This window comes from Physella acuta, unplaced genomic scaffold, assembly GCF_028476545.2.
Source record: "Physella acuta isolate Inbredline_101_S28 unplaced genomic scaffold, ASM2847654v3 ptg001265l, whole genome shotgun sequence".
Classification (NCBI taxonomy): domain Eukaryota; kingdom Metazoa; phylum Mollusca; class Gastropoda; family Physidae; genus Physella; species Physella acuta.
The window spans coordinates 109,016-131,682 of NW_026732780.1; the positions used below are offsets into that span (position 1 = coordinate 109,016).

Genomic DNA, 22,667 nt, shown 5'->3' on the forward strand with positions numbered 1-22,667 from the left:
GTATTTTTATCATTGAGTTATTCTATTTGAGATATTTTCTTTAGTCATGTTTAGGAAAGTGCTAACGTTACTGGTGTAAATAAAGACTCGTCGAAATTGTCTAAACATGGTCAGCTTTCTTCTCCCGAGCGCATAATTTGAGCCAAAAATAAATTACCGGTGTCGTGACATTTTTAGTGACACTTCCCTGACTAACAATAACAATAACACACTGGAAAGTCAGCAGTTGGGTATACTTAGGTATTGACGCACTAGGGATATTTTGCAAGGGAGATCACTCGTGTAGTTAGTCTCGACCACGAGAATTGGTTTAATGGTCAATGATGTTGGGGTCGGGTTGTAGGGGGAGATGGACTTAAAAAAGGACACCTATTATTTAACTTTTAACTATGTTCATTTTTTTTATAAGTGACTTAAAGGTGAATACTTTCTTTCATACATAACTTTTCTCAGGGGTAGGGGACAGAGTTTCTTCCAGGCATCTCTTAGAGCCCCCGACCCCCGAAGAAAGTCTACCGCCCCCCCCCCCCAACCGAGAAAAAAGTCTGGAAGAAACACTGGTAGGGGAGCACTTGAAATTTCCTTGGTGGTGCCTTGGGATAAACTTTTTTTATTTCGTCCGGAGGTCTGTGGAAATTTTGCTTCTGTTTGGCCAAATCTTTTTTTTTTTTAATTTTTTTAAAAAGAAAAAATAAGGAGTGGTTGGGTGTTTTTTTAATTACCTTTCTGTAATTCAATCTACCTTCAGGGTAGGCTTACTTGTTTGTGTGTGTTTAACAAGCGCTCTCGGTTGCTGTTCTCTGGTATCTGTTGCGATCAAATACCTTAGAGTTATCTGCTCTTTTGTTTTGTTTTTTTTTTTTTAGAATTTCTTTTAAATTTTAAATTTAGCTGTTTTTTTTTAAATTCAAAACATCAACTTCAGTAGCGTCAAAAGGCGGGGTGGGGGGGGGGGGGGTGCAAGCCGTACCGGAAGATATTTTCCAAGGAGATGACACTATTCATATTGGGGTGACACCATTCCAAAAACCAATTGTCCTCATGGAGCGAAATCTGTTTTTTCTAGTTAATTGAACAATTTATTAAAGCTATAAACACGTAGAGTCAGCTAGTGACACCATCCATTTTTTAAGCAACTATCTGATAGTTTATAATATTTTTTCTAACAGTAAGGGGTCGTCCATAGAATGTCGTATTTATGAGATGGGGAGGGGGAGGTTCGGACTTTTTTAATAACGTGACTGGGGAAAGGGGTCATCCAGAAAAAACGTCACGCTTTTTTTGACGATTTTTACTTTCTACCCCCCACACTCCATCACACATCGTCACAAAAAGCCAGACCCCCCCCCCCCCCCTAAAAAGACGCCTGCAAACCCACTCAAAATTGCAGTTAAATCTTTCTTTTAAAACATCGATATTTTTTTTCCAAATTTTTTTCTGAACTCTGTCAACAAAGAGTATTTTAATCAATTCATATTACAAAGGCCAAAATTTAAAAATTCGTTTTCTAATATTGCTTTTTTATAATGCAAAACTGTGACGTCGCACCATCTGTACATCGCCCCTACTCCCCCTCGTCACACAACGTCACAAAGTTACGGGGGGGGGAGGTCGAGTCCGCGTGACGCCCGCGTGAAGACCTCCGACAGCTTCTCTCTTCCAAACATCAATATTACTTCTTAAGATAACTTGTCTTTTACGTTTACTTTTCAAAGCCTTAACATTCATGCAGCTTCCGTTTAATTATTTTATATTTTAAACATTGATTTTTCCGAAATGTCGGCAAATTCGCCAGAAACATTTTTACCAGCCGAAATAGAAACAAAAACAAAAAATTAAAAATAACAATGGTTTCAATTTCATGACATCTAGAGATGAGAGTTCTTTAACAAAACAAAATAAAGAGGCGTCCCGCCTACTAGATGTAAATTCAAACGACCAGACGCCATCTTTCAACTTTTAGCAATCGTCTTCTAATGTAATAAAATATGTATTCGTGTATTTTCATGATTCTTTTGCTGCCTTTAATAGCATGATAATCGACTCAAGCGAAAGTTGAGGGATGGTAAGCGAACGGCCGCTCTAGGTCCGATGCTTCACCTACAATGTCCATGTTGGTCAGTTAATGAGCAACTTATATTCTGCGTTAAAATAAAAGTAAAAGCTAGTATTACGCGCACGATTTGTTTCAGATAATTTGCTAAAGGAGGAATTTGAAACTTCCGGTGATGGTGTGGGGAGGGGGGAGCAGAGTTTCTTCCAGGCATCTCTTCGGGGGCTCAGCCCTCTCTCCACTGAATGAAATGGAATTTATATAGAAAATATATCATTTTACCAGTGTCCGCCCCCTACTCCGAGAAAAAAGTCCGGAAGAAACACTGGGGGGAGGGGAGGGTCTAGGGATTACAGGGATGGTTTAATTAAATATTTTCTATTTGGATTTTTTTTTTCTATTTTATTTCTTCTTGGGCGGTGGACGTTGTGGAGGGGCAGTGCGCACCTACCCTGGAGATGCCAGAAAGAAACACTTATTACTCGCTTTCAATTCTTCAGTCAATATTCGCACTTGCTATTCCGGTATCAATGCTACAAGTAGCAGGGTACTCAGTAGCACCCGTGTTACCTTAAATTTTACCCTCCGTTTATTGTATTTGTAATTTGTAAACAGAAAACTGTTATGTATGTCTTTATTGCATGTCTCGTATTGACAAATTGTTTGCAGTGGTAAACAATTTGTCAGTTCTTATAACTTATGAGGAAAAAGTGTGTATCCTTATGACGAAAATACTTTCGACAGTAGATTCTAATATGCCCATACTATCACATGATTAGTTTTATTAAAAACGGCTACTGTTCATATACAATGAAAAAGCTTACAAAAATACAATCCTGAATTTACGCCTTCGCGAAAATATATCTAGCTGGTTACATTATCGTAGCAATCCAAATGCTAATGTTCAGTGTGGCTGATTAAAGCAGTCTATCACTATGATGAGGGCCATTGAGAGGACCAATATCGCTATTTACACATGTCTGATTGGTTGCTATACCTATTCTAAGGTAGGCTTTTTTAAGGAATTAGTTTTTCACACAATCTTGAATTACGACCTTAGTAAGTCGCTATAGTTCTAAATAGAAAAATAACAGGACTATGGTTTATCTGTGTCGTTAGTAATTTGTAGCTTTCATTTATCAAGATGCATAGCATAAACCATTTTTTTAACAGCCGAGGGATGAGCTCTACGGTACCGCCTATTTGTCAATATTGCGTAACCTAATACACATGTTGCAAGGGAAACAACCAGAAAAATTAAAGAAATTCAGGTTGGTTAACAAAACGGTATTTTAACATGATTGTTCTGTTACTTGAAACTTTTTGAGCATTTTGCGAAAACAAAACATACACAATAACTCAAAACACTCACACACACATAATAACAACTAAAAAAACATTTTACACACAAATATGTTCCAAATAAACAATGACAAATTTTCAAACAAAAAAATAGCACAAATATGACTTGACTTAAAAAAAGGTTTTTATTGAACAATTTCATATAGAATTGTTATGTGTCGCTTTTAGTAACAGGAAATTATTCTCAGCCACAGGTGACATGTGACCTAACATTCATGGTTTAGTGCATACGATAATAGGTCAGTCCATGCTGAACACTATGAGATTCAGTATCTCTAAACTATCATCATGTCTTATGGTGTTACTCTGACCATCTATATTAAACTAAGTTAAAAATGTCAAGTTTTTTGTGTGTCATTGATGAAACATAAAATTAGGCGAATGAAGTTGTCCATGAAATAAACAAGTCTTTAAATTTACAAGTACAAGCTGGCTGCAAACACTATGTCCCTCTTGATCAATCGAATACCTGAAAAAAAATCAATAATCGGTAATTCAAATTTTCTACTGGAGATACAAAAACTTTTTAAAGAATGTAAATGAGCCAACAGATTCTGATCTAGACAACTCACCTTCAGAAAATTTGTTTTCTAACTCTGTGTTCCCAATAGCTTTAGCTGCTTGTACCATCTGTCTTAATGTCTCTTCTAACCGTCGCATGGCACGAATTATGCTGCCTATTGAGAGAAAATATATATAAATTGATTGTCGTTACATTTTTTTTAATAGCCTTCTAGGCACCATCTCAGCTAAATTAATAAAACCAATAACAAGACAATCAGATTTAGGCCAAAATGTGTACAAATATTGTTTTATATTGTGGCTAACAGTTCAATACATTTTCACTACTACTTTTGGTCCTATTATTTTACTGCTTAACATTAATATGAAAATCAAAGTTAAGGCAAAAAAATCAAAGATTAATTAAACAAAGTAACTACCTTCAAACACATCAGTCATTTTACAAATGTTAGCAAAACTTGATCCATTACACCATTCATTGACTACATCCATTAGGTGTGGTCGGAAAGAATCTACATAAACCTCTTCATCTAGTTCTAGCTTGGCTTCTCTACTAATCCTTGCAATTCTTCTAGCTGTATCCTAGATAGTTAAATTTAACATTAAAAACTTCAAACATAAGTTAGTGAAGACAAAAACTATATTTTAGTTTGAAAACTTCAAGAAAAAACTTTAAAAATCAGCACTGAAGCACACAAAAAAAGATAATGTCTAATAATATACCATCACCTAATGCGTCAGGAACTTATTAAAAATAAGGAATCAAACCTGCATGATCCTGAGAGGTCCAGCCAACTCCTCTCCAAGTTTTGGCATCTCTGATGCTTTCTCTTGGAACACAAAGCAGCTGATAAGTGCACATGCTTGATGGGGAGTCAAATCATTGAAAACACCATTGAATAGCAGTTCAGTCAGCAACAGTTCATCACCACTGAAATAGAGATATCAGAATATATTTTTCAAAACATATTAAACAAGCACACTAAATTAATTATAAAACAAAAACATCAGCCTATCATGTCTGACAAACTCTTATAATATGGCACTGAGTGGAAGAATTATCTGCATTATAAGCATCTTGGCATTAACTTTACTTTTTATTTGCTGAAGTTTCTTCTTAATAAAACAATACAGGCATAAAATATTAGTAAACTAATCTGGCTAAACAAATAAAGTTTACCTGCTAATTTCACAAGCAACCCTCCCTTTCAACTCTATTACATCTGAAGCTGTACAGTAACCCATCCGCCGCAAAACACGTTTGCGACATTTTAACTCATCCATTTGAAGTAGAGACTTTTTCTTTTTTAATTCCAATTTTAGAGCTTTGATTTCATTGGCTATCTAAAAACAAAAAAAATTATTTAACACTTGTAGTCAATGGGGAAAAAAATGATTTTGGCTATCAAAATGAAGCTATAAGTGTGGATTGATAAACATAAAATTAAAGATACACTTGGACTTACTTTAGTTTTCTTTTCAAACTGTTCATAGAGCTCTGCTAGTCTGGTGTCTTTGTGTAACGGATGTGAGTAAAGACGCTGCTCAAAAGCTTCAATTTTCTATTGAAGATAAAATATATTAATAATCATACCACTGTTTAGGATATCACTAAAACAAAGTGTTCAAATTGAAAGAAACATACCTTAATCGTATCCAGCAGAGACTTTTCCTTGATTCCCATATCTTCTATTGGATCCAACAGAGGTAGGCCATCAGTAAACCTCTTCTCAACTTCCTGGATTTATAAAGTATCAACTAGCATTAGGCAGATGAATACTTCAATTTAAAATTAGTTGGCAAACAAAAGAAAACCAGACATAACCAGTAATAAAATGTTATTTCAAATATGAAGATAATGCTCACCTGTAATGATTTTAAAACAAGGAATCGACTATCAGAAGACCTGAGATCATTTGGTATATATAACCTTATGGCACTGACAGAATCAATCAGTCGGGTTAAAATAGGAACAACCTGAAATATAATTACATCCAAAATATTAAAACCCATACATTATTTTAATTAATGTAATATACATGTTTGTTTTTTAACACAGACTCATTCTTTACCTGCATCTCCCCTTTTTCACCTTTAGGACAAGGTCTGATCTCTGCTGCATTACGAGTTTTTAAACTATCCTTTGTAAGATTCAGTAAAATTTCAACCACATATAAGGTGCCTGTTTCATCTGTGGCCTGCATTAGAAAAAGAATAAGCCAGGATTATAAAGCTGTACAGATAAATCCAAAAGCAGACTTCACACAGAAAGCTGTCTTGGTACAATCAACTAAAAACAAAACTTTGTTGATATCACTTATAAGTTACTACTCTCATGTTCAAACAAATAAAAATAACTTACAGCGGATTGGTCCATCTTTTTGTGGAAATTTAGAACTACTCCCCAACCAAAGTCCATTCCTTCATTCTTTACCTAAATTTTGGAGAAAATGTTTACAGTTCAAGCATTTTTCACATACAATTTTCTAAAGCAACAACAAGGGTTAAACAAAATAGAAAGAAAATCTTATACCTTGACAACTCTTCCTGGCTGTAAGAAAGGCAGTAAATATGTTGGTTTGAGGATAAAATGGCGAAGTTCCCTGCCAAGTGTTTCCAGCTGTTGCCTTATACGGTAGTATGCAGAAACAGAATCTTCATCATCTACAGAAAGTGCTTTATGTGCTTGTTCCTTGACCTGCAATTCTGTTCACATTTTGTTGCTTTGAGTTATTTTTAGAGTTATACCAAGTCACATGAGTATTTAAACCACAACTGATCAATTGCATTTACTAGTCTTTTAAATCACAAGCAATAGTTTAAGATCTGATAAAACAGTACTTTTAGGTTATAAAATAACATACACGAGTGTAGTTTTTATTATTTGCTTCAAGATCATTTTTTACCTAAAAGATCATTTTGTTTATGCACTAGTACAGCTAACAATTGAGATTGTGTGGTTTAAATCAAGATTATTCATAGCAGTTATGTTTCAACAAGAACAAGGACAAAGTGGCTATACACTATACTGCTAAGTCCTGATTGTCTTAATATAACATTTTCATCTTTATAGCTTTTCTACATCCTTAATTTTTTCTCAAGTAATTTTATACATATTGTCAAACACATACTTCATATTTTTTACAAATTCAATGAGTTTGTGTACTTGACAATAAAATCTCAGCAAGGGGGAATTTACTAAAATGATGTGAGGTTGAGGGAATTATTAGAGCAAAACTTAGGTTGGGGCTGTTTTGGTTAATTTGCATCCTTTGGATCAGACAGCAAATCATTACTAAATCCTTAAAATCAACTTACTTTCTAATAGATCAGGTATAGCTGCATAGTTCTGGAACTGAAAAAATGATCTCTCTAGCATGTATTCAGGATTAATTTCTTCTACTCTTAACAAGTTCAGCACCATGTTGTATGTCAAATGGAATGCAGAGTTCAAAGAATCAGGTTCTCCCTGTGTTTATGATAAAGTATTAAGTCAAAACATGTACATCGCTATATTAATAAAAATTAGTTTAAATATTTAACACATCCATTGTCATACATTTACTTATTAAAAAAAATAAAAACAGCTAAATATTTCCATACATGCCATTCACACCCAATGAAAATTTATTTAATTTCAAATAGCAATCAATTTTATACAGTAGTTAGTTGTAAATTACCTTAAGGACATTCTTCCCAACATCAGGAGTAATTTTTTCATCCACCATCATTATTACAATACCTCTCTCATCCAAACCTCTGCGACCTGCTCTCCCAGACATCTGGATGTACTCTCCTGAAGTTACCTGGTATAAAGTTCATAAAAATTTTAAAAGTGATACAATGCAAAACAATTTGTTTTAAACATTTAATTACATAAACAGAAAAATCAATCACTTACAGTTCTGAAGTCTTTGCCATCAAATTTACGACAACCAGTAAATAAGACTGTTCTTGCTGGCATGTTTAACCCCATAGCAAATGTTTCTGTAGCAAACAGAGCCTTCAAGAAATTAAGGAAATATGTTAAAAGAAATGTAGTCACATTTGTCTTTAACAATAAAACAGACAGGATTTATCCAACCTACTTTAATCAGTCCTTCTGAGAAGAGAATTTCAATTGTTTCTTTGAGGAGAGGAAGAAGGCCAGAGTGGTGAATTCCAATACCTTTCTTAAGAAGGGGCAGAACATGCTCTACCTATAAAGAGATTCATTTTTACATAAGTTAAAAATAAAATCTTTAAATCAAAGTTAAGAAATAAAGGAACAAAGTAACAGAGCTCTTTATGATTATTGTATTTATATTACCTGAGGGAGTTTCTTGTCTTCGTCGGATAACGCATCAACAGCATTATTAAATACTTCCTCCACAAGAGCTTTCTCTTCCTCTATAATTCAAAAACAGATTTTCAGAAAAGAAAAATAGGTTGGAAGTAAAAAATTGTTAATCTCCAAGAGTGGGTAAATTATTTCATTAAAATTTTAAGCTGGAATTTTATTAAACTTCTTATGACATGTTAAACAGAGTACAAAATTAAATCAGGAAATATTTTGGACAAGTAGCAGTGGACTTCCTATGTACACAAAGTACATTACTTATCTATCAAATCAAAATAACTAAATAAAAGCTTGATGCAACTATTCTCTGAAATGTTATCTTAACCATTTGGTACTGAACCTCAAGACAGATGCTTTAACTCTGAACAGTTAGCTCTATAAAACAAGCTTCCTTCAGAGTATACAATCCATTACACCATTAAACAGCAATAGCGCAAATTAAAATAATTTAAATCTTTAAACTTTTCTTGCAATATACCTGTGTTAAAATCCAGTTTTGACATCTGCATCCCATAACCTTCACAATCCTTCCTGCTAAAACTGAACACAATAACTGGAGCAAAGTTCCTTTCCATTATAAGTTTAACAATTTTGTAGCAATCTGATTCATTGGCTGAAATAAAAATAATACCCACATTATTCAAAAACTTAATGCGGCTATCAATATAAATTCAAACAATTTATTAGATTAATCTAAAAATTAACCAGTAATCTAAATAATAAGTGATTAAAAAAAATGTTCTATTCTAATAGAAAATGAATGAACATGTATAGCCATTTCATAACTGACTTCAGTATGACACAATCAAATTAGAGTGACTGTAAAAACAGAATTAGAATCAATAATTAATATAGGGGTATTGAAAGACAACAGACCTTTACTACCACCTCTTCTGCCCCTCTGATCGCCCTTTGCAGCATCGCCAGCATCGCGGAGCACTGACATAGCTGTATTGAAATTCTCTTCTCTAAAATCCCCCTGAAATAAATTTCAATGAGAACCATGTTAAATAATTATTAGAATAACCTGTTTTTTAACTGTTTTTAATGGACTCGTAAAAGTTAGTGTTAATACAATAAATATATTTTTACACCTACATTTTCATCAACCACCAAATGTAACCCATCTCCACCCGCTGGAAAAATATAATGTTGCAAGGGTATGGGTCTATAGTCTGTGTACACAACGTGGCACGGCTGAAATAAAATGTGACACATTTTACATTTTTAAGAAGAAACAATACATGGATTCCAGGTCACTAGCCAAGTAATATAGCAAAAAATGTATATCTCTGATGTCTATTACCAGTAATACATTAGAAAGTTTTTTATATTTACAGCTAAAATACAAGTTGAAAACTCTACCTGTCTATGCAAATGACAGATCCACTCAGCAAACTGCCTTGCATTAGGGATGGTGGCAGAGAGAAAAACATAGTGAACATTGTCTGGTAATAGTATAATAGTTTCTTCCCAGACTACACCTCGCTCTGAAAATAAATAGACATGACAAGATATGACAAAATGAAGTACAGTATCTAGGATAAAGTAATAAGTATTGCGAAGAGCTTCACACTGGTATAATTGTTAAGATATGCAGTGCTCTGTACCTTTGTCTCTCATGTAGTGAATCTCATCAAATATGACCCATGCCACTTCCCTCATGATCTCAGAACCACGGTACAACATGCTCCTTAAAATCTGTAATACAGACAAAACTAGTAAAAAAACAGCATGCATCATAATGGCATTATAACCACAAACCTCATCCCCTTGTTACTAATATTAAAATATGATGTCTATTTTAGTTGTTTAACATGCTCTTTTACAGAGTCCCATAAGAGTAGAAAACATCTCCAACAAAAACACTGTCATGTGTAGACAAATTTTCAGTAATCAAAATTGTATAACAATGTATAACAAAAGTGTATAACATTGACTACTTAGGCTGTTCATGACTTGAGTAACATATCTGCCCATTAAAAAAAATATTTTAAAATACCTCTGTAGTCATGACAAGACAACTGGCAGTAGGATTGATAGTAACATCTCCAGTCATGAGACCCACATCTGTAAATTCTTCATACAGCTCTCTGTATTTCTGATTGCTTAAAGCTTTTATGGGTGTTGTGTAGATCACACGCTGTTTGCTTCTCAATGACAATGCAATAGCATAACTATAGAGAGAAGAGTTAAAATTTAATGCCTGTGGTAATGCTTTTGATAACTAGTTTTAAAAAATGTACATGAACTCGGTACATACACTGCAACAACTGTTTTGCCTGCAGAAGTATGTGCAGAAACAAGGACTGATTGATTGTTCTCCAAACATAGGATGGCCTCCTTTTGAAAAGGATCAAGTGTGAAAGGATATTCCTTGGCAGGTTCCCCAGTTGGAGGTTTTAGGGGAACATACTCTTCCTCAGGTGGAACAGCAACCTACAAATTAAAAGTCTATTCATTTGCACCGTAGATTATACAGAACAAAATCATCTTAAAAAAAAAATACAAGCTTGATTAAAATTACCTATTATTCATAAAGAAAGCTGATTTTTTATAAATGAAATTTAAATACAATGACTAAAACTGAATATAATAAATAATATACTGCGACAAGTTGTCACTTTAACATAAATTAACATGTTTATTTTCACACTTCTATACCTCATGTGTGCAGGCTTCCAGTGTCTCTACAGTGTGTACCTGCAGTCTTGGCATGACTTCAACTCTGTAACCAAAAAATAATTTTAGCCTACATAAAACCCCTACTAACTTTTAGTGCTATAATTAATGTTTTAAAATTGTGATGACTAATGAAGTTAATAACAAAATTTACATTTTTTCTTCATTTTTAGGACGTTTCAGAGATTCCTCTTCCTCTCCAGCAGTTTTCCGTTTTCCAGTAATTTGACTGAGCACATTGTCAGCTCTGAAGAGTTAAGCAATATTCAAAAGCATACATTAAAAATAAAAAAATTTCTAACATTGAGTGAGACAGGCCAAAATTTTGTCAATGATTGTACTTTATTATATAAGTAGACAAAAATCAATACGGTTCACAACACAAACTGCCAGAAGAGGCCTATAAAACTGACTGACTAAATAAAAAACGTTTTCTAATTTAATCTATTTCGTCCCAGAGAATACTATAGGCGCTATCCATTAAACTGATTTAATTCTCAATCTTGACAGGTGGCTTATCGTTAAAATTAAATCTTTTACTAGATTCTAGACTAAAATTAATTACCTCAATGGACCCAACCAAGAATAGTCTTAAAATTATTAGAAAAGCCCATTAAATATTTTGAAAATCATGTAGGCCTACTGGGCTTTAAAAATAATTATGGTTATAAAAATCTGACTGTTTTGATTTTTGATGGATTTTATGTATTTGATGGTAGCAATTGACATTAGCAAACCATGGGTATTTAGTTGCAAAGTGACAAGTCGGAAAAAAGCTTTTGCCCCTTCCCTAGTCTAGGCTGGCTGGCAGAAGACGCAAAAATGCAATGAATTACTCTTTTAGCCTTATTCTTCTAACTGTATTGAGTAATATTGAGTGTGGTTGAGCAGTTGCGCTTTGGGCAGATCATCAGGGGGATATAATCTAGTATATCTAGAACTATCTACCCATCTAGCCTGTAAGTAAAGTATAACATCTTTTACAAAAAGTTTTTTTAATAGTATATTTAAATCTACTATTTAAGTTTATCATGTTACTCCCTTCAGGACAACTCAAAGGCCTGAACAATGAACATTTAAATGACAAGAAAAACCAGGTCACTGTAGCGCTGTTTAGTAGATAAGCACATAAGCATCTTCTTCTGGCTAGAATCAGCCATTTAGTTATTTAGATATCCCTAACCTTAGTGACACTTAGTCCTATTTTATAACAATAAAGCTGGTCAAGATGAAAATACTACTAATAACCTAAGACACCTATTTTAAGACGAGTCTATTATCTGACATCGGCATCCGCAATCATCCCAAAAATTTTACTGGCAAAGTTTTGAGATCAAATTACAATGAAGTGGGGTTTGCAGAATATTGATCACTGAGTTCCTGTTCAGACAATCAATGTTTGTCTTAAGAAAGTGAAGGTTATAACTTAGACTTAGACTCAATGAAAATAAATAGAAATGCTTATGTAGTTGATGTAGCCTGGCCTTCAGCTCAAAAAATTATTTTTAGGTTAAGTTCTCTCAGAGAACTTCTCTGCATTTGCAACTTGTAGATCTGATCTAGATAACATGGTTTTTAAAACTATTAAACATCTTAATTATTTTCAGGCTTAAGTTGTTTGTTGTTTTTTTACCGCCGCTTATTTGAAGGTAAAAGCTAAAAATAAAACACGAATTTATCCATGAATCCATGTCAACAATAATGTCATAATGTGGAATAACTCTCGGCAGCTCATTCATGACCATTGGCCGCTAATCAAAAAGTTACTTAAGAAAACAAGCGTTATTTATGAATAATGATTATTCACGCAAATTTAAGTGTTTGGATTATTGATAAAGCATATATGACTAACCTGGCATTATCTTGTTCTTTTCTTGGTTCATTTTCGGTAGGTTTTGATGATGAATCTTGAAATACATCAAACAATTCAGAACCGAAGCCGTCGGCCATTTTTGTGGCAGCTCTGTAAAAGAAATAATAATTGCAACTTGATGCTAAAGTTAATTAAAATTTCTTAATTTTTAAAAATGGATTTTTGCCATGAATAATTTATTATATTAATATAAAGAATTTTAGTTATATATATTTTACATCAAAATTACTCCTTTTAATATTGATCTTTACACAAACAATGTAAACTTATTTCGTCATTAAGGTATTTTTCTCGAGATTGTTATAGATCTAGATCTCAATCTATTTCCACACTGGCACACGGGCCTAGCTAAAACGTGTGTTGAGGGACCATCTAAAACTTCCGTACTTCTAAATAAATGATTTTTTTCTTAAACTAAACTCGTCGAAAGAAGATTTTTTAAAGAAAAAGTAGAATAGGCCTACTTCAAACAATCTAAAAATGAAAATGAAAATGTATTTAAATGTATTAGAATTAGGCATACTATTTACTTAAAATTGCTTAAAGTTTTTAGGGGCCTATATACTAGATCTATATACATTTAAATACTTCCTCAATAGGACAAGCTTGTAATAGAAAAATCTATTTATAGGCCTAATTATAACAAAATTATTTGCCAAAACAACTCTGAAGAAGTGAACAGATGTAACAAAAATACAAAAAAAATAGTAATACTGATTTCTAAAATAGATCTAGATCTAGATTTTTTTAGAATGTTGGACTTTGAAAATAACATTTTTTTGGATGCCTTTCATGAAGATGGCCTCGTAATTATGTCACGGTAAATATATGATTCAGTGATTGGTATCAAGATTCTTGAAGATTGGCTTGCATGTGCTTGCTTTCTTAAAATTCATTATTAGTAACATAGGCCATAGGCCAACAAAAAATATACTTATAGGCTGCTGTGTAGGCTATTGTTTTTGTAATTTTTATAATTAGAATCTATATCGTTTATTGCACTTCCCTTCACTTCGCTAACCTCTGTAAGAAATTTAGCTATTTTTACAATTCAGAAAAGAGTTTTAAATATTATTATTTTATTTATTATGCCTATACATACCTAGATTGTGTGTAGTTTAAAAGATATAAGACATTTATAAATGTTACCTATAAACTATTGTTATGGTTGTTCACACTTTGCAACTCATATTTTTATTTTAAATTTATTTTAGGGGTCTTGGTATCACTCGGCTTTTCTCTGAATTCCTGAAGGTGTACAGTGACCCTGCAAGCCTAGTGCTTGTTTTGAACACCACGCCTTCAGATGAAGTAATGATTAGGCCTATCTGTTTTAATTTTATGTATAGTTTATAAGTATCAGCTGTTTTGTTTTATGTTTTATTTATAAACATTGAGTATATCACTGTTAGAGATTTTTTAAATTTTAGTTTATAACCACTTGTTTACTTTTCAGTCTTATTTCACAGAGAAACTGGAAAAACAAGGGATCTCAAATTTACCAAAGATAATCACAAATGAAATAAGTTCATCTGAGAGGTAAGCTTAGGTTTAGGCTGGTATATTACAAGGAGTTATTAAATTATGTAATTCATTTGTATGGTGATTAATTATAGGTCTAGTAGTTAATTAACTTTTCACCAAATCTCTTAAACACACACTTATTATATGCTGTAAAATGAATTAACTGTTTTGAAAATTGAGCTCTTTGCTTCTGTTTCCCAATACAGCATATCAAATCTAATTTTTGTTGGTATCAAAACCCTGGCCCTCATTCCACCAGATGCAGATATTTAACCTTGTTATGATACTGCATTGACTGGTCAGTGATAATTGTTTATTTCAGACAGACAACTTATGTAAAAGGAGGAGTTTTATTTATTACATCAAGAATATTAGTTGTAGATCTGTTGACTGATAGAGTACCAGTTGAACATGTAACTGGCATAATGGTCTACAAAGCTCATAAGTAAGTAGAAACCTATCTGAAATTTTAATTAATTAAACTGCTTCTGTAAGTTTAAAGTAAAGTAAAGTTCCCTTTTCAAACCTGACGGTCTATAGGGCAGGTGAAGTAGAGTTCACTTGTTTCTGTGACCTCGGCATATAAGGAGATAGTGTGGTCAGCACCATGCCCAGCCGCCTTTACTCACCCTAATGTGAGTTAGGTACCCATCAGAGTTGGGTGGACTCAGGGACCGACTTGAACCCGGATTCGAACTCGAGACTTATGGGTTAGCACTCCAGCTCTCTACCGCTAGACCACTCTGTCCCCTTTCAGTAAGGTTACCAGTCAGAATTTGTATGATCAACTTTAAATTACATGAATTCCATATGGTTTAGTATAGATATCCCATAATCTTGAACACAATAAGGATGTAATATGAATAAAATACTCCTTCATGTTACAAAACACCTTACAACAAAATAATCACATTTAAATTTTTTTCTAATAAGTTATTGTATAAAACTTTCTTTTTTTTAAAGGATAATCGAATCATGTCAAGAAGCTTTTATTTTACGGTTGTATCGGCAAAAAAATAAGGTAGCCTAATCTTGCACGTTTTTTTTTAATATTTTTAAATATTATAGGGCCATCAATTTAAGTCATCCACACGGAGGGTAATCAAATATTTCATATAAACACTTCCATATTATATAATTTTTTAACACATTAAAAATCTAACAAATTGAATAGTGATGTAAAATAAGTATAAAAATTTGTATATCAAAAATAAGAAAGTAAACACCTTTTTTTTTTTAACTATAATAGTAAAGGTAAAAGCATTTGTTGTTGCTCCAAAAATCTTCCAATACATTTTGCGACCGAAACTTTTGCTTTTACTTGTAGTTATAAATGTAATAGTTTTTTAATTCATTTTTTAATGACAAATTTAGTATCAAATTGAAAATTGGATATTCTTTTGTTGCCATTGTACATGCGGTTAATCGTTGAAAATTTGTTATTCATAGACAGGTTTCATTAAAGCGTTTACAGATAATCCTGAGTCATTCACTAGTGGGTTCTGTCATGTGGAGAGGATTATGAAGACACTCTTTGTGAAGAAACTCTTCCTATGGCCACGCTTTCATGCCAGTATAGTTTCTACTTTTAAAAAACACCAAGTATGTGATTTATAAACTACCACTTTATCCTTTATTGGCAAAGTTCTTGCAGTAAAACTGGTTATAAAATCTTATGTTTTAAATTTCATTTAGGTGAATGTGATTGAAATTCACTTGCAAATGACAACAGCCATGACAGCATGCCAGACAGCTCTGCTTGATCTCATTAATGCTTGTATTAATGAGTTAAAGCGCTCTAACCCTGGAGTAAGTACTTTTTGTTCAAACTTTCAATTTATATTTATCAAAGTGAATTTAAGAACAGTCATGTTTGAACTTTTATTGATGTTAATCATAGCAGATTTGAGAACAATCATTGATTTATACACTTTTGAAAATCATTGATTTATACACTTTTGAAAATTGGGATAAAAATTATATTTCACTGATGCTTTTTAGATTGATACAGATGAAATAACAGTAGAAAATGCACTCTCCAAAGCCTTTGAGCTTTTGATAAGGTTACAGTTAGAACCTGTCTGGCATCAGTTGAGCTCTAAGACCCGGCAGCTTGTAGCAGACTTGAAAACCCTCAGGCTCATTCTCAGGTAAAAGTTGGGCTGTGGAAGAAATTAAATTTTATTTTTATTATATTATTTAGAATACCGGTATTTGATAATATCCAAGAAATAAGGAAAAATCAGACACAAGTATAAATTCTTTGTGCCAGGTATTTTTTAAATTGTTTTTTTTTTATCAGGTCTATTTCATTTCATATTAGAGAATTTATTTCCTAAATCTTGATAACATGTGTGAACTAATCTTAAAAATAACACTTTTTAACTCGTTTTTATTAACTCAGCTTCGCGTGTGTTTGTTGTTAAAATTGACATCGAAAATTAGCCCACTTCTGATTGCTCTATAGATCTGAAATTTGGCATGCAGGTTACTTTCGCCTAACAATTTCAGATGCAATCATAAAAACTAGCAATTAGAGACCGTAATTAGCTTAATTTAATTACGCCCAAAGGACCATAAAATTGAGGACATGATTTCTAAAGATACCGACAAGACTGGAGGCTTGTTGACACAGTTACTTCGGCCCCAATCGATGTGAGCGCGCTGGCCGTGATCGTATAGTGGTTAGTACTTCGCGTTGTGGCCGCGACAACCCAGGTTCGAATCCTGGTCGCTCAAGATTTTTTTAGTCCGTGTATTTATAAACACTTTTTTAAAAACCACGTTTTTCATGTGTAGCAACGGACTAAAAAGGAGAAAATAAAATACTTAAAAAATACTTTTTAAAAAACCACGTTTTTCTTGTGGACTAAAAAGTAGAAAATAACTATTTTCATACATTTGATGACAAAAAACGTGGGTCGGGCAGATGGGTCGGGAAATTTGATGGTGAACGTACCCACGTTTTTTGTCATCAAATGTATGAAAATAGTTATTTTCTACTTTTTAGTCCACAAGAAAAACGTGGTTTTTTAAAAAGTATTTTTTAAGTATTTTTTGTTTACATTTTTTTACATAACTATCTCAAAATCTGTGATAAAATTTTCTTACTTAGCTGTTTTTATAAAAATTTCATTAAAAGGCACCTTACTCAGTATGACTGTGTCACGTTTTACAGTTTGGTTCAGTCTATCAGGTAAGAATTCATTCAATGTTCAGGTTAGATTCACTGCTATTACTTGTCAAAACATCAATACTTTACAGCACTATAACTGAATTCAGTGTGCAAGAGGTTAGAGTCACTATAAATATCAAGTTGTCAAAGTGATATCAATAAGTTTATTTAATTAATTAGAGATTTTCTTACAGGACCAGTGAAAGGTTGTTTGGACAGAACACTGGCTGGCTGTTCTTGGATGCTGCTGACAGCTTATTTGTGGTAACTGATTTGTTTACATTTCTATAGCATTTTGGTGTCAATGTTTGTAATATTTTTTTCTGGACGAATTAATTATTACATACACAGTTAATTTATTTACTTGATCTTCCCACTTCAATTAAAAAAATGTTACTTGATGCTTTTTAGCATGCAAAAGAGAGAGTGTATGGAAATACTAAATTTCGAGAAAAAAGTAAAAAGAAACCAAATGAAGTGGAAAAGGAGCAGGATGATGAAAACACGGATGATGAAGGTATTTTTATACACAAAATTTTGACTGCATTAACATAAGAGCATTTTCATATTCTTTAACTTAATGTATTAAATGACAGAAGATAGAATTAATCACTTTTGTTTTAAAAGATATAACATGAACACCTTTTTTCATGGTTGTTTAGACGTGTCAAAAGGACTTGAACAGTGTCCAAAGTGGCTCGCCTTGAGTGAAGTTCTGGCTGAAATAGCAGAGGAAGAGGAAAACTGCTGCGAAGTGGAGGCTCCTGAAACTGCTGATGGTGGCGATGTCTTAAAAGCTGGAAGTCGCATCCTCATTTGTGCTGAAGATGACCGAACTTGTAATCAGTTAAAAGAGGTCAGTATAAGTCAATTATTTTAAAACAGACTATATCATTCATTGTTGTAAATTTTATTTTAATAATTTATGAAAATCTGATCTAGCTCAATAAATAAAATTGCAATAATTTTATTGTGGTTTTTTTTTGCTTTTATTTTTTCATTTATTACAAATATTTCAAAATGTTTTATTGTGTTTGTTTTTTTTACCTTAGTATCTTTGTGTGGGTGGAGAACAATTGATGGACAGATTGTTTAAGAAATATGTTTCCATTAAGGGAGGACAGAAGACATCACATGTAAGTGTAGTTATTATTTTTTTAAACCTACTATAAATTTGGGAAACTCGTATGTTAGAGAACACCTGTCAAACACATGATCATCATACCATATACTACAATAAAGATACTCTTAAATTTAATTGTTAATTTACTTGTTTAATTATTTAAATTAGTAGTAGATGTTTATAAGCTTGCTTATTATATATGTGAAACATCCAGTTTTTTTTACCGTTGAATTATTTAATAATTAATGGCTGAAAATCTGTAAGGCTTAAAAATCTAGAACAGGCTCTCTGTTTGCAGATAAATAATGATGGTAAGGGAACAGTGAAAGCTAAAGAGGCTGAAAAAAAAGGTTTCAATAAAGCCAAAACTGACATAGTCACATTAACTTTAACTCAGATGATGAATGCAGCAAAGGAGGATGACGCTAATGGGAAGGTAACTCTTAAAATAGCTTGTTATTATAAGTTTAGATAGAACTGTTGAGTTACATTTCTTTTGGGCAGATTAAAATACTAAAATACATGTAAATTTTAGTTAATTGAAAGTAACATTACAAATATCACAAAAAAACTATGATTGTAGTTACAGTTTCTTTTGACACATAATTTTATTTTTCTGTTTATAGAAACAAAATTTGGTATTACCATTTTGCTTGATATTTTTATAAAAAAGGCTTAAGTAAACATTTTAGTATATTAGTTAAACATAAGTTGTACATTCTGTATTTTCAAAAGTAATAATCCCTTAAATATTGAATTCAGGTGATTGGTTTTTAATAAAATTATTAACTTTTTAAATCCCTTGCTAAACTGGGTAAATATATGAAACATTTTTTATATACTTTTTCTATGTGTTTGTACTAAACAAAACAATTTTACTTTCCTCTAAGACTGAGAAAGCAACAAGTTCCAAAGATGCATACAGTGGGATAGTTACTTCACCAATGACCATCATTCACCCTCTTCATGGGTCCACAGACTCCCATGGTATACTGCGGGCAATAGAAGAACTTCAGCCGAAATATGTTGTCTTATATGATGCTGACATGGGCTTGGTTCGGCAGTTAGAGGTGGCTGCAGTTTGATTTTTATCTGTCTTTTTTTAACACTGTCTTTTTCACTGTTTTTTTTTTTTCAAAACGGTTTAAATTTTTCAACAAGATATCAACTTTCATTGAAATATTGTTAAATATAATAAGCAAGCTGATGTTTTTTTTAAACAATAATCTAGTTGGGTTTAATTTTATTATTTTCGATATTGAATTAAAATAAAATCATTGAAGTCTCTGTTGAAAAGCAAGCTTAGTTCTGAACTTAATTTCATCTAATTAACAGGTGTTTAAGGCCTCTAGACCAGGAAAACCTCTCAGGGTGTATTTCATGATGTACAAGGGCTCGGTTGAAGAACAAAGATATTTAACTTCTCTACGAAAAGAGAAGGAAGCATTTGAATATTTAATTCGAGAAAAATCAGTAAGTTTTGTTTTTTTTTTTAAACTTTAACACAGTTCTCTAAAATTATATGCATTTATTACATAAGTGTTACAGAAGGTTTTTCTTATTAACTTTTATTAAAAACATAATGAGTACATTTAAATACAGGTCGCTAAATTTAAATTGTATAAAAATTTCTGATGACTGTAACAGAAAAGGTTTACATTTTCATTACATTATTTACAGACTATGGTCATCACAGAAGAACAGGATGGCAGAAGTGAAAATGACCCTCACCTTGCTAGAGATCAAGGTCATCAGGCAGCAAGTAGTTCCAGACAAGGAGGGTTTGAGAGTGTACAGCAGCAGAAGGTAGGTTGTCAGGTGTTTGGTTGGGAATGTGCTTTAAATTCTGACAAAACAGGTTATGTGTGTTATTGTTTATAGCTTAAGGGTGATGTGTCTCTGTTTTCTTATGGGTTCAAGCTCTAGCTGAGCTTGAACAATATACAAGTCTTAACAAAAACTCCAAGGCTTGAAACGATATCTTGATATTGCAAGGCAGAAGTTTTATCATGTTGAAGGCCATTAATCCAGCCTGGTTGAGTGGGGGCGGAAGGTGCCATTGCATGAAATACTTATGTGGATACAAAAGAAGATGTTTCAGTGCATAATTTTAACTTACGTGTGTTCCAGGTCATTGTTGATATGAGAGAATTCAGGAGTGAGCTGCCATCACTTATTCACAGACGTGGAATTGATATTGAGCCTATCACCATTGAGGTTAGTTAATTCATTAAAAATTTTGTAAACTATTTTTTCAATTATCTATTTATAATTTGAGTAAATAATTTTTTTTTAATGACAGGTTGGGGATTAGATCTACATTTTGGCTACATTGTTTTGTTAATTTTTGCTGTGTTCTTCTTAGATCCTAATTTTTACTTTTTGATTTGACAGGTTGGAGACTATATCTTGACACCAGATATATGTGTTGAGCGCAAGAGTGTTAGTGATCTAATTGGTTCATTGAATAATGGACGTTTGTACCAGCAAGCACTTTCCATGTCCAGGTTTTATAAGAAACCCATGCTGCTGATTGAGTTTGATGCCAATAAACCGTTTGCACTTCAGGTATATATATATATATATATATATATATATATATATATATATATATATATATATATATATATATTGTATATTAAAATATATTAGAATATTAATAGAATCTCGACTATAAAACTTTGCTTAAAGTTTATTTGTGTACTACCATGTTTGCAAAAAATAATAATAAAAGAATCAGTGATTCCATTTCATTTTTCAAATAAAATTTTTATTCAGTTGACTACATTATTGCCTGTTTTCTATTTTTTCCACTAGACTAAATCTGCAGTAAGTGGTGAAGTGTCACTACAGGATATCACATCCAAGCTGGCCATGTTGACCATGCATTTTCCTAAACTTCGCCTTTTGTGGTGTCCTTCACCTTATGCCACCGCTGAGTTGTTTGAGGAACTAAAGGTAAATACAAAAAACTTCTGATTTGTTTTTTAGTAGTAGTATGTGTTTCAAATCAAGTTCTTATATAAAAAACAGTGTTTCTTGCAGACTTTTTTCTGGGGGGGGGGGGGGGGGGGGACTAAATTATCCAAGAGGGCAGAGATTGGTAAAAATATTTTTTTCTATATAAATTCTATTTCGTTCAGTGGGTGGGGTGGTAGATGCTTGGAAGAAGCTGTATGAAAAATATCACAGTTCATATAAATTAGTATTTTTTTTCCTTCCAAATATTTATAGAGTGGAAAACCCCAACCAAATGCAGAGGTAGCAATGACAATTACTGCAGCATCCAGTGACATGCCTGATTGGTCAGATAAATATAATCACGGTCCACAGGTGGGCTACAGTATATGTAGACTAGAAGTACAGTTAGTTCTAGTAACTTCCAGTGTATTAAGTGTAATCTGATTTAAATTTGCCAGGATTTTAGGGTAACATTTCACCCAAATAATTGTTACTTTACTACTTTGATCTGCTGTTTTCAACACAGTTAACATTTTTCAAATTTTATTCCTACATGAATAAATTTAAAGTTATTATTAAGAAAAAGATATATAGGCATTAATCCATGTAACTATGCAATTCTTAATTGTTCTCTCTTTTTATTTTTTTTTATTAGGACTTTGTGCTCAGGATGCCAGGAATTAATTCCAAAAATTTTCGATATATTTTTAATAAATATAGTAATTTGTATGAGGTCTCTCAAGCCAGCCTTGAGGAGTTGACGCAGGTTTTAGGGAGCAGTGTACATGCACAGCAGCTTTACGACTTTTTACATAAGGAATATTCTTTCCAAGGTGAAGTCAAGCCTGCTGCTGTGGAGAAAAAGTGGAAAGGAAAAGGGAAGGGGTTCTCACATCGTGGGAAAGGGGTTAAAAGAAAAAAATAAATGGCTTTTCTATCAACTGTTGTGTTGTTTTTGCTTGAGTGAAAGAATATTGAAACAAGTTTGTCGTTGGTTTTGTTTGTTTTTTTACAATTGACTTCAGAAAATCTGTGACTTAACACGTTATTAAA

At 32.6% G+C, this 22,667-nt stretch overlaps 2 protein-coding genes across 3 annotated transcripts; one reads left to right on the forward strand and one right to left on the reverse strand.

Moving 5' to 3' along the window:
• Positions 1-3,521: 3,521 nt before the first annotated feature.
• On the reverse strand, positions 3,522-12,926 carry LOC131957778 (exosome RNA helicase MTR4). Its single transcript, XM_059322555.1, has 26 exons — positions 12,811-12,926; positions 11,113-11,205; positions 10,941-11,004; positions 10,540-10,715; positions 10,279-10,453; positions 9,887-9,977; positions 9,642-9,766; positions 9,375-9,473; positions 9,153-9,255; positions 8,755-8,889; positions 8,247-8,326; positions 8,026-8,136; positions 7,839-7,940; positions 7,618-7,743; positions 7,256-7,406; positions 6,471-6,643; positions 6,300-6,371; positions 6,010-6,135; positions 5,804-5,914; positions 5,583-5,675; positions 5,404-5,499; positions 5,118-5,281; positions 4,706-4,868; positions 4,357-4,519; positions 3,988-4,092; positions 3,522-3,884 (listed from the first exon to the last, which is right to left on the reverse strand). The coding sequence occupies exons 1-26, from the start codon at positions 12,906-12,908 to the stop codon at positions 3,832-3,834; spliced, it is 3,048 nt and encodes a 1,015-aa protein (XP_059178538.1). The 5' UTR covers positions 12,909-12,926; the 3' UTR covers positions 3,522-3,831.
• A 249-nt stretch (positions 12,927-13,175) lies between these two features.
• On the forward strand, positions 13,176-22,540 carry LOC131957787 (DNA repair endonuclease XPF). 2 transcript variants are annotated; one of them, XM_059322570.1, is made up of 22 exons: positions 13,176-13,651; positions 14,046-14,142; positions 14,288-14,370; positions 14,678-14,800; positions 15,319-15,376; positions 15,805-15,957; positions 16,051-16,164; positions 16,357-16,505; positions 17,498-17,551; positions 17,725-17,794; positions 17,942-18,047; positions 18,193-18,386; positions 18,583-18,666; positions 18,952-19,089; positions 19,544-19,723; positions 19,989-20,126; positions 20,334-20,459; positions 20,784-20,870; positions 21,048-21,221; positions 21,471-21,611; positions 21,888-21,986; positions 22,270-22,540. In XM_059322570.1, exons 1-22 carry the CDS (start codon positions 13,584-13,586, stop codon positions 22,537-22,539), a joined length of 2,706 nt encoding a protein of 901 aa, XP_059178553.1. In that variant the 5' UTR covers positions 13,176-13,583; the 3' UTR covers position 22,540. The 2 variants fall into 2 exon arrangements, with proteins under 2 accessions (XP_059178553.1, XP_059178554.1); XM_059322571.1 differs by having other exon boundaries at positions 13,636-13,651; positions 14,301-14,370.
• Positions 22,541-22,667: the final 127 nt, after the last annotated feature.